Raw genomic sequence first — 19,057 nt, forward strand, 5'->3', positions numbered from 1 at the left:
AGTGGTACAATGGACTGGGCCCTCCCCCATCAATTACTGATTAAGAAAATGCCCTACAGGCTTGCCTATATGCCAGTCTTCTGGAGGTGTTTTCTTAATTGTGTTTCCCTCCTCTCAAATAACTTTAGCTTGTACCACGTTAACAGAAAACTAGCCAGCATATCTTCGTAAACAGTGCCTGCATATTTTCCTGTAACACCTAAAAGTAGCACCCTATCCTTTAAACTAGTTTTTTTTTTTTTCTTTAAACTAGTCTTAATCTGGAGACAGTTTTGTCTATAAAGGTGAAGCTGGAGGTCAGATAGATAGATAGATAGATGATAGATAGATAGATGATAGATAGATAGATAGATAGATAGATAGATTTATGTATTAATGTATACATGATTTGATACATAAGCATTGTAAATGGTGGTGCTAAAATGTTTGGTCATCTGCTAATAGGGATACCTCAACATTAAATTTCCATTTTCTTCAGCTTCTTATACTCATGGCTTTTTCAGACACTTTAAATCCCCCAGGGAACAAGATGGGATATGTGAGCAGACCAGCCTCTGTGGATTACATACCCTTCTATCTGTCTCCTCAGGAAATTACTACAATCAAGGTGAGATTCGGAAGAAAGAACTTGTGCAGAGCTGTGCTGTCTTGGGGATTCCACCTTCCCGTGTAATGATTATTGACAAGAGGTAATTTGTCCTTTAATAATATAGAAATCTGTTGGTAATAAGTATACATTGGTACATTGAAAAAACACAAAACCTAATGTCAGTATAAATCCATCTCTTTTTTTTAAGATTTATTTATTTATTATATATAAATACACTGTGGCTGTCTTCAGACATACCAGAAGAGGGCATCAGATCCCATTACGGATGGTTGTGAGCCACCATGTGGTTGCTGGGATTTGAACTCAGGACTTCTGGAAGAGCAGTCAATGCTCTTAACCACCGAGCCATCTCTCCATCCCAGTATAAATCAATCTTACGTCCAAAAAATAAAAAATCATTACATTTGTTGTTATTTGGTTTGTTGGTTTTTCAACCTGGCCTTGAACACCCTGTGTAACTATGTAAGGATGACTTTAAGCTTCTGATCCACCTGCAGGTGTGTGCTGTGTTGGCATCAAACCCAGGACTTTGCACACGCTGTAAGTACTAACTAACCCAGCTGCATCTCCAGCCTCTAGACCTTCTTGTAAGCTTCCTTTCCCAGGCCTGGAAGCAGCAATTTCCACAAGGCTTGGCTTTTCTTAGCAGGGAAAAGTGTAGATTCGTACCTGCGAAGTGTATCCATTTGTACAGTGTCGTTATTTCTCATTGTTACCTTGGCAATGAAAAGGCTAGGACATCTATTTAAGAGTTGAAAGAATCGGGAATTTATACTGATGGTTACAATAAAACACTAGTATTTCAGGGTCTTTATTTAAAGTCCCTGATTTTTTACAATTGAATTTTTTTTCTCCTACACTGACCATCTTGCTTCCAACAACAAGAACATAATTACTCATTTTATTTTCTAATATTGTGAGGAAGTCTAAGGAGATAGCTGACTCATGTTTGCTGTGTAAGCCCAAGACTCTGAGTTTAGACCCTCAACATAGTAAAAGTGAAAGTCAGTCCCACACATCCAGAGTAAGATGAAAGATGGAGACAGGAGAATCGCCAGGAGTGGAGGGACAGGTAGAGACCCTGTCTTAAGATGGGAAATGAGCACTGTTCCTAAAGTCATCCTCTGCAGATGTTCTCTGACTTACGTCTGTGTAGCATCACACATGCCCATGCGCAAACACTCATTCAAAAATGAAAAGAACTAAAACTTTTAAATACCATATATACTTTTCTATATAAATATACTTATTGCTGCTTACTTGTTTTTACAAAACCAGGCAATGGATTCATGAGTGTCACAAAATTTTGGGCTTAAAAAACTTGCAGTGTGCCAGTGGGTTTTGTGAGTTTCACAGTTTGAGAGCTTAAAGCCCCCTGTGCCTTACCAGTTTGCCACATACTGAGGTTTGTGCTTAGGGTTCATTTATTTACTATTGAAGTAAGTTCTCATTGTGTATCCCTGACTGTCTTAGAACTTGAAATCACAGAGATATGTTTGTCTCTGCCTCCCTGGTGCTGGGGTTAAAGCATTTGCCACCACATCCAATTTCTAACCAGTAATTTTTAAATGTTTCTTAAAATATTCTGCCTCTAGGGAGGCTGATGTAGAAATAGTGCCTTGAGTTCAAGGCCAGTGTAAAGCTACAAAGGGTCAGAGGATGATGGTACCTGGACAACTTGAGTTTAATCCCGTAGAACCATGTAGTAGAAAGTGAGAACTGATCTCCGGGCATGGTTATGTGACTCATACATACACAAAAATAAATTTGCATTTTAAACATTTTAAATTGTAGGCTGGAGAGATGGTCCAACAGTAAACACGAACTGTCCATGTTCAATCCCAGCACACATGTGCCAGCTCAGAACTGTCTAAAACTCCAGTTCCAGGGGAAATCTGACACCCCCTTCTCCACACACCACACATGTGATAACATACAGACAAACCACCTGTACACACAAAAAAAAAATAAATTAAGAACAAAAATTTCAGTCAAATCATCAGGTTTGGTGGCAACTGCTATCACCCTCTGAGTCAGGGATAGTTTCTTTACTGGAAGTTCTATTTTGCTGTCTCTCAATGCTCACAGTCCAAGAGCTAACCCTAGTTTAGTGTTGGCAGGGAAACTCTAGTCAATGGTGAAGGTGAACTGGTAACTTTGCAAACATATCTGATGTCATGTTTTGGAGCATACAAAGGAGCCTAGGAGAAAGACAAGATTCACTCATCTAATGGATACACACATTGCAAAGGACAGGAAGGCCTGCCAAGCAAAGACCTCTCCAGTCTAGACACCTAGAAGGGATACATCATCCTTACCACTTGTTTATTTTTATTTTTTACATCTTTCCAACAAACTTAATCTCCATCTGTTTTGGATTGGGGTTGGGGCAGCTTGTTTCTTGACCATAGAAGATTAGGATCTTAATGTTCCTGGAAAAGAAAGAGAAGGGAGTGATAGATTACAAATGAATGCTTGATCTGCTGCAATTGTTTTAAGACAGTTTTTAATAGTATCATCTGTGCTCTGCCAGTCATCCTGAGACAGAGTGAGTCCAGTGTAGCTCAGTAGCATCATCAAAACTCTACAGTGGTTGTGAAGATTTTACCATAAAGACACCATAATTAGCCTAGCATGGTGGTACATTCCTATAATGCAAGCCAGCAAGGAGGATTGTGGCTTTGAGGCCAGTCTAGGCAATCTATCATAATTTATTTTATATTTTCCTGCTACTTAGATTTTTTTCTAATGACTTACATGTTATAATAAATCTTTAAACCATTAGGTTACCCAGTAACAATTTAGCAGGTCAAAGAATAAGACTTAATTTTTTTTTCCACCCTGCAGGAGACCAAACCTGTGCTGCTCAGCCAGTGGCCTGCTCCACTCCTCTGCAGCCCTGCAGTTCTCCTCATGTAGGAGCTAAAGCGTTCTTGCTGTTGGTTTTGAGTAATTTTAAGTTTTGCTACGGTTGTGAATAAGATTTTTTTGTTGTTGTTGAAACACTTTATTCAGATGGTTGGGGAAAGTTTGTAGAATTCCACACTGTCTGCTGTCCTGAGCAGGGCAGACCTTAGAGATATCCCCGTTGCTAAAGCTGAATAAGATTTTTTATTGGTCTGCTTTTTAACTGTTTTATTATGTTTACAGTTGTGTGTACATGCATATAATATACATTGATACCATGTTATGTGTGTATGTGAACATGGAAATCAAAAGACAGATTGCAGAAGCTGATTCTCCAGAGATCAGGCCAGAATAGGTTTATCCTTTTGTTTTTGTTTTGTTTTGTTTTAATTTGTATGTATTTATTTCACATCACATGCTTATGTGTTATAGTTTGCATGGATGTGTATTCTCATGTGTTGAGACACACATATATGTGAGCATGTTCATATACACACACATAGAGAGAGGCTTGAGGTTGACATCATGTGCTAGAATCATGACAGTCCACCATACCCAGCTGGCATGTATGTGAGTTCTGAGGATCCTAACTCTGGTCCCCACTTTTACATGGCAAGCACTGTACCCACTGATCTGTCTTCCCAGCCCCAGAGTAGCCTTTTATGTTCATATTTCTATTGACCCTCCTTTCAAAATAACCTAAGCTTCTTCTAACACTCCTACTTTGTATTTTATTGCTGTGGTTAATAATAATAATAACAACAACAACAATAAAATGAAATTAAAAACACAACCAAAAGCAACTAAGGGAGAAAAGGGTTCAAGTCAGGGATACCTGCCCAGGGGGGCACCGCCCCCAGTTACTGGACTCTCCCACCTCAATCATTAAGAAACTGCCCTATGGATATGCTCACAGACCTCTCTGATGGGGGGCATTTTCTCAGTCAAAGTTCCTTCTTCCCAGATCACCCTAGCTTGCATCAAGTTGACAAAGGAAGAAAAAGACCTGATGCACTAGCAAAGGCCAGCCAGCCGCTACTGTTTCCTTGCTCCAAAGCTCCAAAGCCATGTCCACCTTTTTAGTTATTACTCATTCTGCCTGGGCTGCCATAACAAAATACAGGCAGCCTAGACAGAAATATAGATTCTCCCAGTTCTTCATACTGGAAGTAGGAAAGCTAGTCTCTGGTGAAGGTCCTCTCCTTTGCAGATGGCCACCTTCACGCTGTGCCTTCATGTGGGACAAGTTGTGTGCTCGTTTAATCTTATTTGCCTCCTAAGAGTTACTCTGGGGAATAGTGCCTTAACTTACTATGAACCGAGGGAAAGCACAATTTAATCCATAGAAATAGGCAAGCCTCATAGCATCTCATTTCCTGAGACTCTTTAGATGTGTCACAAGGAAAACTGAAAGGGAAAGGGAAGAAGGAAGCTTTATAGAGGACCTGTAACCTGTGATGATAATAAGCTGATAGAAAATCCTATCCGTGCCAAACACATACTTAATACATGATCTTGCTTAATCCTGAAGGTGATCCAATTAGTTTCCATTTTACTGATAAAACGTTTGAGCCTGGTGAGGCTGAGTGGTTTGCTCAAGGTCACTCAGCTGCAAGGCCGGAGCCCTGGCAACTGCAGGGAGACCATCAGGCTGCAGTTTCAACCAGAGGACTGGCTACTCAGTCCTCTCAAAGTACGGAGCCCAGACACAGGGCTGCATGCATGATTCCAAAGGTCACACCACTTAACTCGTAGGCTCACTCCACAAGACAGCTTTTATGATCTTCCTTTGTTGTGTTGCACATAAAGAAACAAGAGCTCAGAGAAAAGAGTCTGAAGACGCACATTTACGAAATGTCAGTGCTAGCTAAGGTTCAAAGACAGAAAGGGAGATGAAATAGATCCTGGCTTTCTAGAGAGAAATAGGTCACAGCCTTGTTAGTGTATTTGAAAGACCATCATAGGTTTAAAGTGCTTTGTGCCAGGTCAGCTGTTTGTTCTTGCTGCTCTGAGCCCCAATGCTTGATTTCAAGGATATACATTTAACCAGCTGAGTGAACACCCAAATAAACCCTTGGTGGGAAAACCAACTTTCAAGGAAAGTGTATGTTAGCTAGGTTTTGAAACTGTTTTTGTTTGTTTGTTTGTTTTTTTAAGACAGTGTTTCTCTGTGTAGCCTTGGCTGTCCTGGAACTCACCCTGTAGATAGTGCGGGCCTTGAACTCAGATCCATCTACCTCTTACACGTACAAATTAGAGCCATCTGGAAAGAGGGACCACAGTTGAGGAATTGCCTCCATCAGATTGGCCTAGGGAAATATGTGTAGATCATTTTTTAAATTAAGGATTGATGTGGAAGGGCCAAACACATGGTTGGCCTGCCAGGGCAGGTGGTCCTGGGTACTACAGCGAGGCAGGCTGAGCAAGCCACGGGGAGCAGTCCAGTAAGTCGCACTTCTGTGGCCTCTACTTTAGGTCCTAAAGGTTACTGCTTTGCATTTCTGGCTTTCTTCAATGATGGCCTATGAGCTGTAAGGCAAATGAAACCTTTCCTTTGTACCACGCTTTTGCTCATGCTTGAGCATAGCAACAGCAAACTAGGACAGAATAGTCTCAGTCATTAGGGACTAAATGATTACTTACAGGGCTCCTTTAAAGGTAAATTTTGCTAATTTAGTGAGTCATATAATAATGCACTAATCACTGCATAAAAGAAAGCATTAAAATGCATGTCTCAAAATAAGGCACAGTTGTGCACAGCTGTAATTTCATCACTTAGGAGGCAGAGACAAGAGGAATTTAAATTCAGGGCTAGTTTATTCTATGGTTGGAGGCTAGCCTGGGCTGCATAAGGAAACTCTGTCAGAATAGAAAGAGAACCAGGCCTGTTAGCACACACCTTTAATCCTGCTACTCACAGAGGTAGAAAGAGTTCTGTGAGTTTGAGGTCAACCTGGTCTACATAGGGGGTTCGAAGATAGACCTAGATAGTAAGGCTCTGTCTCAAAAATCAAAACAAAACAACAATGACAAAAAACAAACACAGAAAGTCTGTATGGTGGTAAGGTAAAAGGATCTCTGAGTTTGAGGCCTGGCGGTCTACAGAGTGAGTTCCAGGACAGCCAAGTCTACACAAAGAGACCTGTTTTGAAAATAACAAAACGAAAACAGTAAGAAGAAAAAAAAAACAGTTCTGCAAATGTCACTAAAAGTCTAGAATAAATAAAGTGCCGTGCAACATTTTGGAAAAAAGAAAAACAATTTAACGTATAGAATACGAAAGTAGGCACAGATGGCTCCATCACCATGACCACATTGGTCACACTGAGCATGTGTGAGTCAACTGAGCCCTGATGCCTCATCGTTTTCCTCAATTAAAATGTGAATCCTTAGCTTGACAGTTGTCTTCTTAACCTTGTAGAAAATTGTACAGGAGTGTCTGGTGTCTCGTGCCTGTTTGCTGCCTGCTGGATTTTTTTGTTTGTGGTACTGGGGATGGAACCCAGGACCTCATGCAATCTGGGCAAGTGGTCTGCCAGGGTTATAGCCTCAGCCCCGAAAGGATCTTTCTGCGTCTATTTATTTTCCCATTTTGTTGATTAGCCTACATAATTCTAAGGGTTCAGCACATTAAAACATCTTCCTCTTTCCCATTGCTTATCTTAACAGCAGTGTGGTATTAGAAAGCCTATAGCTTTAATAATTTAGCTGAGCAAGGAAATATTATCTTTTGTCCACTAAGGAGCATACATTAGGCTGGCTTGCTAGCACTTCCTGGAACTCTTCTCCAATAAATCCATACAGATCATACAGTGGCAGAGAATCCAGGAGGCAGAGCATAGAACCATTGGCCTGTTTGTTATATACCTCAGCCCCTGCTCCTCCTGTCCCACAACCTTCCTCCTTCAGTAGGAAACCAAAAGAGAGTAGTAAACTTGAAGCCAAAGTGGTCTGACCTAGCACCCTCTTACATGTGTGAGATAAAACCTGTAGTCCTTTTTTTCCAAATTCTCAGAGGGCCTGGGCTAGGGTTCAAAGACATGATTTCAGCACTGCTGGCAAGACTGGGCTCCCTGCTGCCAAGAGGAAGCAAAGGACAAGAATGTTTCCTAGAAAAGAAAGCAGCAAAGGAGACCACAGTGGACCTTCTGATAAAGTCACCATGTGAACGCTCAGGCTGCTGTCCTATTTCTTTAACTCAGATTTTTCTGAGAACTAACAAGAGGCTGGGTTTCCACATGACATTAGAGGAGTCAATGCAAAAGAAGTGAGTTGGGTCTAAGGAGGGACCCACTTAAGGAAGCATGTCTTATGCGTCTGTGAGGTCTGCTGTGTTACTTTCCCCCTCCAGAGGCAACCTGAAGAAGGAAGGGGTTTGTTTGTTGGTTTGTTTGGGGTTTTACCTTTTATTATTATTATTATTATTTACATTTCCAAGGGGGTGAAGTTCATTAGGTCAGGGCAGGCAGTAGGAGCAGGAAGTAGCTACTTGGCATTTCATCTGCAGCCAGGGATCCCATGGTGGTAAATGCTCAGCTTGCCCTAACCCCTTCTCAGACTGGGATTCTAGCCCATGGAGTGGCGCCACCCAAATTTAGGATAGTTCTTTTTAATTCAGTTAAACTAATCTAGATAATCTCACAGATGTAGGCAGGGATCTGTTTCCATAGTGATTCAAAATCCTATCAAATTGATAATTGTGGAATTGGCAAGATAGCTCAGTGAGTAAAGGCACTTGATACCAAGTATAAGGACCAAAGTTCATGTCCTAGAGCCTAGGTGGTAGAAAGAACTCTGGCAAGTTGTCCTGTGACCTCTACATATGCAAAAAGCATATAAACAAATACATGTGGGGATTTTATGGTTAACTATAACATGTTTTTAATTGTACTTAATTTTAAATTACATGCTGGTTTTTTGTTTGGTTTTTGTTTTGGTTTGGTTTGGTTTTTTTGAGTGAAAAGACACATGCCAAAGTGCATACGTAGATGCCAGAGGACAACTTTTGGGAGTTGGTTTTTTCCTCTCACTGTATGAGCCTTGGGAGGTTGAACTCAGATCATCAGGCTTGGCAGCAAAGGCTTTTACCCACAGATCCATCTGGCCAGCCCTTGGTTTGTTTATTCTGAAACAGAGTCTCACTCTATAGGCCTAGCTGACATGGAACTTTCTATGAGACCTATCTGCAGTGTTCCTCTTACCCTTGCAGGTGTATGTCACCAAACTCAGACTGATGCTGTAGACTGAAAGTTTAGAGAAGGTTTTCAAATATTATAAAAGTAGGATTTGAAGTGATATTGTCTATTATGGCCTTCATTAATGCGTAAAATAGCAAGTAGTTGCCAACCGTCTCTCAGTAGGCCATTAATAAATCTTTGTGGTAGTTTGAATAAAAATGGCTCCCACAGGCACATACATGTAAATGTTAGTCACCAGTGAGTAGCACTATTTGAAAAGATTAGGACTAAGAGGTATGACCTTAATGGAGGAAGTGTGTCACTGAAGATGGGCTTTAAGGTTTCAAAAATCCAAGCAAGCCAGGCTTCCTGTGTCTCTCTGTCCCTCTCTGTCTCTACATTTGGACCAGGATATAATCTCAGCTTTTGCTCCAGCACCATGCATGCAACCATGTCCCCTGACATGATAATGGACTAAGCGTCTGTAATTCGAGCAAGCCCCTAAGAGTTGCCTTGGACATGGTAACTCTAAACAGCAATAGAACAGTGACTAAGTGATTAAGACAACCATAATCCAGAGATTGCTGTGCATATTTAATAACCATAGACATTGTTCAAGTGTAATATGAATTTTAAAATACTTTCTTTATTACAGCTATGTTTTTATAGGTTTAATAAAAATTAGATTAGACTTATTTTATATCATTATCAAATGTATCTTATTTGTCCATTATTTTTATTTTTATTTTTTTATAAAGAATCCAGGGCTGGAGAGGTGGCTCAGCGGTTAAGAGCACTGACTGCTCTCCCAGAGGTCCTGAGTTCAGTCCCAGCAACCACATGGTGGCTCTGATGACCTCTTCTGGTGTGTCTGAAGACAACTACAGTGTACTCATAAATAAAATAAATAAATGAAGAGTCGGGCTGGATAGATAGTTCAGTGGTTAGTAACACTGAATGATCTTCCAGAGGACCCAGGTCCTAGTTCCAGGTTCTAGTTCCAACCTGCACCTGGCATTTCACAAACATCTATAACTCTAGTTCCAGCAGAGCCAGATGAAAGCATTGGGTCATCTCAAGCACCTTACACAGGTAGTGTACAGACATACATACATGCCAAACATACAAGTGCATGCATGGCCACATAAAATAAAAATAAAAGTGTGTGTGTGTGTGTGTGTGTGTGTGTGTGTGTGTGTGTGTGTGTGTTGCAGGATATTTGATCATACTGTTAACCTCAAGATTGTGTTATTTACTGGAAAAACCTGTTCTTAGTTGTGTGGCTCAGCCTTAACATACACCTTTAATCCAGCATCTTTCTGCTTGAGTATTGTAAACAGGATTAAATAAAGTCAACCATAGGTCAAGAGGCAGAGCAAGCAACCAGTTGACAGGAAATGAACATAGGATTATTAAGGAAAAAACCCTAGAGAATAAGAGGGAGTCAAGAGGACAGATAGAGAGCATTCACAGGAAGCAGAGGAAAGGATATTGAGTTTGAGGAGTCTGGTTTGAAAAGCTAGCAGGCATTCACCCCAGCATCTGGCTCCCAAGTCTTCATTGGTAAAATGGAACAATTGATATTTTGTTTTTAAAAAAAAAAATCCTCTGCATGCCTGTGTGCATGCGTTATGAAAAGACAAGCTAACCACCTTCTACCACTAGAGGGGTGAAGATAACAGGAAGATAGGTGTTCAAGGACAGCCTCTGCTACTTAGCATTTTTGAAGCCAACTTGGGTTTCATGAGATCCTGTTTCAAAACAAGAAAAAAACAAAGGGCTGAAGAGATAGCTCAGAGGTTAAGAGCACTGGCTGTTAGGTCCTGAGTTCAGTTCCCAGCAACTATCTATAATGGGATCCCATCCCCTTGTCTGGTGTGTCTGAAGAGAGTGACAGTATATTCACATGCATAAAATAAAAATAAATCTTAAAAAAAAAAACAAGAAGTTCAGGCATGATGATATGAGGCTGTATTCTCAGGTATTTAAGAGACTGAGGCAAGAGAATTACAAGTTCAAGGCCTGCCTGGGCTACACAGTGAGTTCATATCCATACTGGGTAACTTAGTAAGGCCCACTCTCAATATAAAACATGAAAAAGGAAGTCTGGGATACAGCTTAGATCTAAAACATTGCCTAACTCTCATGAAGTTCTGGGTTTAATCTCAGTGGCCCTCACTACCAATGTCTACCAACTCATAAGAGTGAGCTTCATGCCTATTCCAGAAGCTGAAGAGAACGGGTCTCAAGTTCAAGACCAGCCTAAGCTAGTTAGTTTTGGTTTCTATTTCTGTGATCAAACACTGTCACCAATAGCAACTTGATGAGGAAAGGGCTTGTTGCAGGAACCTTGAAGTAGGAACTGAAACAAACACCACAGAAGAGTACTGCTTGCCGTCCATGGCTTTCCTGGCTTTCCTTTCTTTCTTTATCTTTTTAGACAGAGTTTTATTGTGTAGCCCTTGATTATCCTGGAACTCCCTGTATAGACCAGGTTGGTCCCAATTTCAGAGATCCACCTGCTTCTGCCTCTCCAAGTGCTAGAATTAAAAGCATGCACCACCACCGCCCAGCTCAGCATTGCTTCCTTATACAAGTTACAGCCACTTGCCCCAAACCAGCAGCATCCACAATGGGCTAGGCCCTCCCACATTAATCAGTAATCAATAAAATGCCCAGCAGACTTTCTGTCTTAGTTAGGGTTTTATTGCTGTGAACAGACACCATGACCAATACAAGTCTTATAAAAGACAACATTTAATTGGGGCTGGCTTACAGGTTCAGAGGTGTAGTCCATTATCATCAAGACAAGAGCATGGCAGCATCCAGGCAGGCATGGTGCAGGAGGAGCTGAGAGTTCTACGTCTTCATCCAAAGGAATCCAGGAACAGACTGAACATCCTCAGGCAGCTAGGAGGAGTGTCTCCAAGCCCACCCCCAGAGTGACACACTTCTTCCAAGGCCACACCTTCCAGTAGTGCCACTTCCTGAGCCAAGTGTATGCAAACCATCACACTTTCCTATAGGTTGGTCTATAGAGGCATTTTCTCAATTAAGAGTCTCTCTTCCCAAAAGATTCTAGCTTATGTCACATTAACAAAAAAGTAACCATGACAGTAAATAATAAGTAAATAGTGAGGTCATTGAAAATTCTACCTCAAAATAAAAAAGGGGGGCTAGAGATGGCTCAGCAGTTGAGTACTTGCTGCTCTTGCAGAGGACCTGGATTAAAGCTCCCAGCACACAGGGCAGCTCACAGCCATCTGTAACTCCCCCGGTCCCAGGGATCCTGTGGTCTTGTCTAGCTAGGGAGGGCATTTGACACACACCTGATATGCTTAGATACAATAAAACTTAAAATTTTACGTATGATAAATTAAGTAATGTAAGTAATTAAGGAGGTTTTTTCTTTTTAATCCAAAATTCAGAAGCAAAATGAGGGCTGAGATGGGAGCTGGTTCCGTGTGTGTCCCTGCAAGCCTCAGGGCTGGAAGGGACTGATCTAGGTGAAGCAGGGATGAGACTTGGTTCAGCCTGACTTAGCAGCTGCTGGGCCAAACTTTCACAGCACAATTGTGAGGGGGAAAAAAAAGTTTTCTGGTGACAGTTAACTCAGTCCCATGTGTACAACAAAGCTCAAGATGTGATTACACTATAATTTTTTACCAAGTATATATGGATTCTTCCATAAAGATGGGTACTGTTGATTCAGAAACAATGCTCAACATACAGGTCTAGGGTTAATGACTGAGGTGAAGATACTGCCAGTGGGAGTCAGGATTGGCCTGGCCCTAAATAACATAAATGTTACTTCGGCTGTTGTAAGTGCAAGTGACATCTCTCATAGGATGGGTTATATGGACTGAGAAGCAATGCTTAAGATTTAGGTGGGGCAGAATCTGGAATAAACAAACATAATATTCTGGGGGATACAGCGGAAGCCTGCCCTCCAGATGACAAAGGGTCACCGGGTTATAAAAACATCCTTTTCCAGTTTCTAGGAGGAAGGAAGGTAAACCTCTTCTTTCTTTGAAGAGACAAGCCTGTGTGTTTAACTTTCCTGGCTTCTCTTGTGCTTATGTGTACAAGAGGATCTCTTGCTCAGGGGCTAACAGCATTTGCCATGCAAGCATGAAGAATTCCCAGCACAAAAAACAAAAAACATGTGCCTGTAATCCTCCCCCCACCCTCCCCCCCTCCCCTCCCCTTCCCCTCCCCCCCACCCCTGTCTTGAGACAGAGGGATGAGAATAAGGTTATGGTACTTGCCAGTCCCCAGCCAAAACATGCTCAGCTCTAGGTTCAGTGAAACAGCTCTAGGTTCAGTCTCAAGGAAACAGAAGACATTGGATGGCCTCTCCTGGCCTCTGCATGTAGAAAACACATGTACCTGGAGGCAGACATGGACACAGACATGGATACAGACATATACCACTCAGAGAGAGGAAACTAAGTCCAGAATAATTCAAATGAAAAGCCCTGAGAATGCAGTTAGAGAGCTGTTGTTATTGTTGCTATTTTGGCCTGTGTTTCAGGTTAGCAAATTAACCTATTTTCTGTGCATACCTGAACAAGTTCCCAGTGACTTCCACAAACCCTCACAGTGGAATCACTTGAGCTTTGCTGGTGTTTATGACACATTCTTTTCTAGAAGTTTTGTCACCAGACACTGGTTACCAGATCTTGGACTCTGAAGCCTCCAGAGATATTAAAAATAATCTCTGCTTATTTTTAAAAAGAAAAGGGGAAAAAGGGTTCTCTCAATTGTTTGTTCTTAACCGTATGTGAATTAATCAGAGAACAATTGTCTTTAATCATGATTGACCACTTCTCAATTCCTGGCTTTTACTCTTCATTGACTTTACAGAAATTCACTGACTCACCAAATTTTTTAAAGATTTGTTTATTTATTTATTTATTTATTTATTTATTTATTTATTTATTTATTTAAGTACACTGTAGCTGTCTTCAGACACACCAGAAGAGGGCATCAGACCTCATTACAGATGGTTGTGAGCCACCATGTGGTTGCTGGGAATTGAACTCAGGACCACTGAAAGAGCAGTCAGTGCTCTTAACCACTGAGCCATCTCTCCAGCCCCAATAGTTTTTGAAGAGTGGAAAATGCATGGATGCAGTGTGTGCACTCACACACACACAAATACACACAAGTGTACACATACAGAAGCACAAACACACATGTACACACACACACACACACACACACACATAGAGGCCAGAAGAGGCATCAGATTTCCTAGGATCCAAATGCCAGTCCCTGTGCTTTTGCTGTAAACGCTCTTAACTCCTGAGCCATCTTCCCAACCCTTTGATTGCTAAAGTTTTATATACTTCAGAGTATCTGAATGGGCTGGAGCTATTCATGGCTCCATGGTTAAGAGTTCTTGTTGCTCTTTCACAGGACCCAGGTTGGAATCTCAGTATCTACATGGTGGTTCACAACTGTTTGTAACTCCAGCTCTAGGGGATAAAGTGCCGTCTTCTGACATATCAAGCACAGCACACACAAGGTAAACTTACATATACTCGGCATAACACTGATGACACAGAAAATAAATATTTTAATTAATAAAAATATCTGTAGTCTCACATGGTGGCACATGCCTGTGATTCCAGCAAAAGTGTTGGAGGCAGAGGAAGATCTGGATCTCAAAGTCATCTCCAGATAAGTGTAGCAGGTCAGAGGCCAGCCTGGACCAGTGAGACCCTTTCCTAAGGGAGGGACAGAGACAGTGATTGGAGGGGGAAGATCTCTGTCACCTGTATACTTAATGGATTGTGTTAGCACTCTATGCCGACAAGTTCTACATCTACAAATTCAGACAAACAGATCAGAATACAGGAGGGAGGAGTCTGTCTGTCTGTCTGTCTTTCTGTCTATGCACATATATATTCGTACATGTGTGCAGGTGTAAATACAGATATGATCATGGGGGTCAGCAGTCAACATCAGCTGTCTTTCTGGATGCTCCCCACCATATTTTTGGAGACCAGATCTCATCGAACCTGGGGCTCGCAGTTGGAGCTAGACTGGCTAGCCAGTACCTCTGGAGGATCCCCTGTCTCTGCTCCCCTAGTGTTAACAGAGGCACAGCCACTTCTGGGTTTTTGCATTGATTTGGGGGATCCAAACTCAAGAACTACACTGAACCATTTCCCCACCTGATTTCAGGAATTTCTCAAAGCAGTTCCACCAAATCATTTTGCTTTCAGTAATTGAATATTGTTTGTTTGTTTGGGTTTTTTTTTTTTTTTTTTTGACCTCAAAATTGTAATCTTTCTGCCCCTACGTCCTAAATGCAAGGATTACAGGTACGTGGCACCATGCCCAGTTATGGGGCTGAGGTTGGAAGCTAGGACTTTATGCTAGGCAAGCCCTCTACCAGCTGAGCTACAGGAGACCCTTTCATTTTAGAGAAGTACTGACGAGCAGATAAAGGATAGAAGTAAAGTATGTGCAGAAGATACAGTGTACTAGAAAGTGCTGTGTTCCTGGACTCAGGAAATTCCTAAAGGTTTATGTACTTCAGTGTAGCATGCATATTTTAAACATGTGAGACAATGGGTTTGATCCTTAGCAATACACACACACACACATACACACACACACACAGAGGTTCCTTAGTAGCTTCTAAAGACATTATAGGATATGTATTATTTCTTTCCTTAAAAAGATTTTGTTAGCCCAGCACCCAGGAGGCAGAGGCAGGCATATCTCTGTGAGTTCCAGGCCAGCCTAGTTTACAGAGAAGGTTCCAGAACTTCCAGCTCTACACAGAGAAACCCAACTTCAGAAAATAAATAAATAAATAGAAACATTTTAAAAATAAAAGATTCTGCCAGGGGACGGAGATATGGCTGTTTTATACATGTGTGTAGATATATAGACACACAGACAAACAGACCTGATGGCCATGCCTTTAGTACCACTGAGGCAGGTAGATCTCGGTGTCAGCTCCAGCACAGCCAAAGCTACATAGTGAGACCCTTTAAAAAATTAAAAAATAAAATTAAATACTATTTTAATTATGTGTTTGTGTGAGAGAGTATTTGTGAACACAAGTGCAGTGTTCACAAAGGCAGAGAAGGTGTCAGATCTCCTGGAGCTAGAGTTACAGGTGGTTGTGAGCACCTGTCATGAGTATTGGAGCCAAACCCAGGTCCTCTGCAAGAACAGCACTCTCTCTTAAGTGCTTAGCCCTTTCTCCAGCCCCTCCTCTTTTCCCTCCCTCCTTCCCTACATCCCTTCTCCTCTCTGTCTCTCTTTTCTGTGTTGTTACTAGGATTAAACCCAGAACCTTAGGCATGCTAAGGTCTACCACTGACTCTAAAACTCCCATCCCTTTATTCCTCTTTTAAAGAATTGTTAAAATTAATTTTAGGATTGGAGGTGTAATGTTAAGAGTGTTTGCCTGTCTGTCATAAGGTTTTGTGGGTTCAGTCTTCACCTGCGCACGCGCGCACGCATGCACACACACACACACACACAAAACAGAGTAAAATGTAAATAAATAAAAATTTGATATCCCAGATGATTTTATCATCTCCAGAAACTAGGTTAAAAAGAAAGTTGGGGCCAGGTTTTTACCTTTAATCCCAGCGCTTGGGAGGCAGAGTTGGCAGATCTCTGTGAGTTCAAGACCAACCTGGTCTACAGAGTGAGTTCCAGGATAGTCAGGATTACACAGAGAAACCCTGTCTCAAAAAACAAAAATAGGTGGATAAGATAGGTAGATAGACAGACAGGCGCACACACACACACAAACAGGTAAAGCTAACAACCTGGGTTTGGTCCCTAGACCCACATGGAAGGAGAGAACTGACTTCTGTAAGTTGTCCTCCGACCTTCACGCACTGTAGCATTCATGCACGTGTACTCGTGCACACCCACAAATAAATAAAACTAGTTCTTAACAGTTAATTTACTTATGCATGTGGCATTGGCCTGAAGAGGTCAGAAGAGAGCATCAGATCACGTGAGACTTGTAACAGACTCCTGTGAGTGCTGGAAATTGAATCTGGGTCCTCTGGAAGAGAAGTAAGTGTTTCTAGGGGTAAGACATCTCTCATCCCCAAACAAAGTAATTTTCAAAATAGACTTGGGCAAAGCACAGTAGCACATGCCTATAATTCCAGCACTTGAGAGGCTGAGGCAGGAGGATTGCTGGAAGTCCATGGCCTACTTGGACTGTAGTGTAAGATACTATCTCAAGCAAACAAACTTAGCAGACCTGGAAATTATCTCTAGCAGCAGGACTTTAGATCTGGACTCCCATGGCCCATGAGGCAAGCAGACACACCCACACACTCCCATCTCCAGTCCTCTGTTCATAAAATACATGTTCTCTTAAATTATCTCTTTTTTTTTTTTTTACAACCACTTTATTGCTTACCAGACAGAACAATTGACCTGCAAAAAGGTATGTGCTTCAGGAATAAAATATAAAATGCCCAATTACACTTGTGCTTTAGTTTAAATCTTTATTTAATGGTAAACATTACCCTAGCTTTTCATGAAATATAATTATCTTAAAAAATTATTGATAGGGTGCTGGAAAGATGGCTCAGTGGTTTAGAGCACTGAGTTTCAGAGGTCCTGAGTTCAATTCCCAGCAGCCACATGGTGGCTTACAACCAATTGTAATGTACTCATAAAAATAAATATTTTAAAAGAAAGAAAGAAACTAGCCCACAATCATTAGCCATAGTAGTACAAATTTAAAAAAAAAAAAAGGTTATTGATGATCTAACTGAAATTCATATCTTTTTCACATTTTTTGTTTTGTTTGTAAACAAGATCTTACACTGTACCAAGCTGTTATTTAGAATTGACTCAGTTGTAACCTTGAGTAGTTCAAATCTATGGCAGCCCTGTCTCAGCCTGCCCAGTGCTGAGACTACAAGCATGAGCCATTAGTCCATGCAGTTTTAGGGTTTGTTTTTCCAACACAGCATCTTATTTTATAGCCTTTCACTAGACTGGCCTGGAACTCAGAGACTCACTTGCCTGAGTGATGGATGAAAGACTTTCACAGCCACCGGTCCAGGCCTGAAACTTGAATTTTAATGGCACTTAGGGTCCTTAGGGCTTCACAGATGTTATGCAAGTTCTCCAGTCTTTCCCTGCCCCCTCTCATTCTTCCGTGTGTGCGTGTGTGTGTGTGTGCGTGTGTGTGTGTGTGTGTGTGTGTGTGACAGCACACACTTGTGTAGCACTACAGCACGTGTGGAGAGGAAAGGCCAGCTTGCAGGAGTCATTCTCCCCACCGTGGTCAGCAGCAAGTACCTATCCCTTCTAAGCTATCTTGCTGGCTCAACCTGTCTTTTATCTGCTTAGCTGGAAACAGATTGTGCATATCAAATTACTGCTTACTCTGTTGTTTACCTATTAAACAAATTCCCAGAATTCAGGGAGGAAAGTTACCGGTGACCTATTTCCTAAAACCAGCTGCCAATACTCCACCTGACACATCTGTAATTTACAGCTTCACCACTGACCTTTACCACATAATTCCTTCTGCTTGGAATATTCCTTAGTAGACATTTTCATTTACCTCTGAAATTTTATTGTTTTCAGCTCTTTCAATATCTATGTAAGTTTTCTCATCATTTAAATAGGGTCTGGCAAGATACCTCAGCAGGTAAGGGTGCTTGCTGCCAAGCCTGATTACCAGAGTTCAATTCCTGGGACCCACATGATAGGAGAGAACTGACTCCCACAAGTTGTCCTCTGACCCCTACCCTCCCACCCATAAAACAAAAATGATAAAATTAATTAAAATAAATTTAATTAAAAAAAAAAAAAACAGGAACAGATGTTAGCTCAGTTTGTTGCGCATGCACAAAGCCCTAGCTTCAGTCTCAAGCATCCCATTAAAACAGGTGCGGTATTAAAACACACTCCCATAATCCCAGCACTTGGGAGAATGCAGACAAATCAGAAGCTCAATGTCAGCCTTAGTTACATGGCAGGTCCAGAGTCAGCGTGAGACACAGGAGACCCTGTCTCAGAAAGAAAAAACAAGTAGAGACGAGATCTTTCTCCACTGCCCAAGCCAGTCTGGAGTTTTTGGTCCTTCTACCCCACCCTCCTACACAACTGGAATTAACAGAGCATCTGGGTTTATGAGCGTATTTTTAATATTCTATTTTGAAAATGTGTTGTGTATATTTGTTGTGTGCATGTGCATGTGCAGATAGAGTTGCATGTAGGTGAAGAATGACTTTGAGGAGTTGGCTCTTGCTTCCACCTGCAGTGAGCTTTCCAAAGCTTCTCGCCTCTGCTTGCCATCTCTCTGAGGGAATGCTGGGGTATGGAGCTCAGTACAACATCCAGGGTAGTT

The 19,057-nt window shown here is 41.5% G+C and overlaps 1 protein-coding gene across 1 annotated transcript in view; it reads left to right on the forward strand.

The window, feature by feature from the left end:
- Positions 1–19,057, forward strand: part of PIGL (phosphatidylinositol glycan anchor biosynthesis class L) — a 54,322-nt gene that overhangs the window by 13,377 nt on the left and 21,888 nt on the right. Inside the window, exon 2 of the mRNA XM_080923806.1 lies at positions 590–689. Within this exon, the coding sequence (XP_080779932.1) occupies positions 590–689 (100 nt within the window). The remainder of the gene's footprint in view (positions 1–589; positions 690–19,057) is intronic.

Source organism: Micromys minutus, assembly GCF_963924665.1.
Source record: "Micromys minutus genome assembly, chromosome: 10".
Lineage (NCBI taxonomy): Eukaryota > Metazoa > Chordata > Mammalia > Rodentia > Muridae > Micromys > Micromys minutus.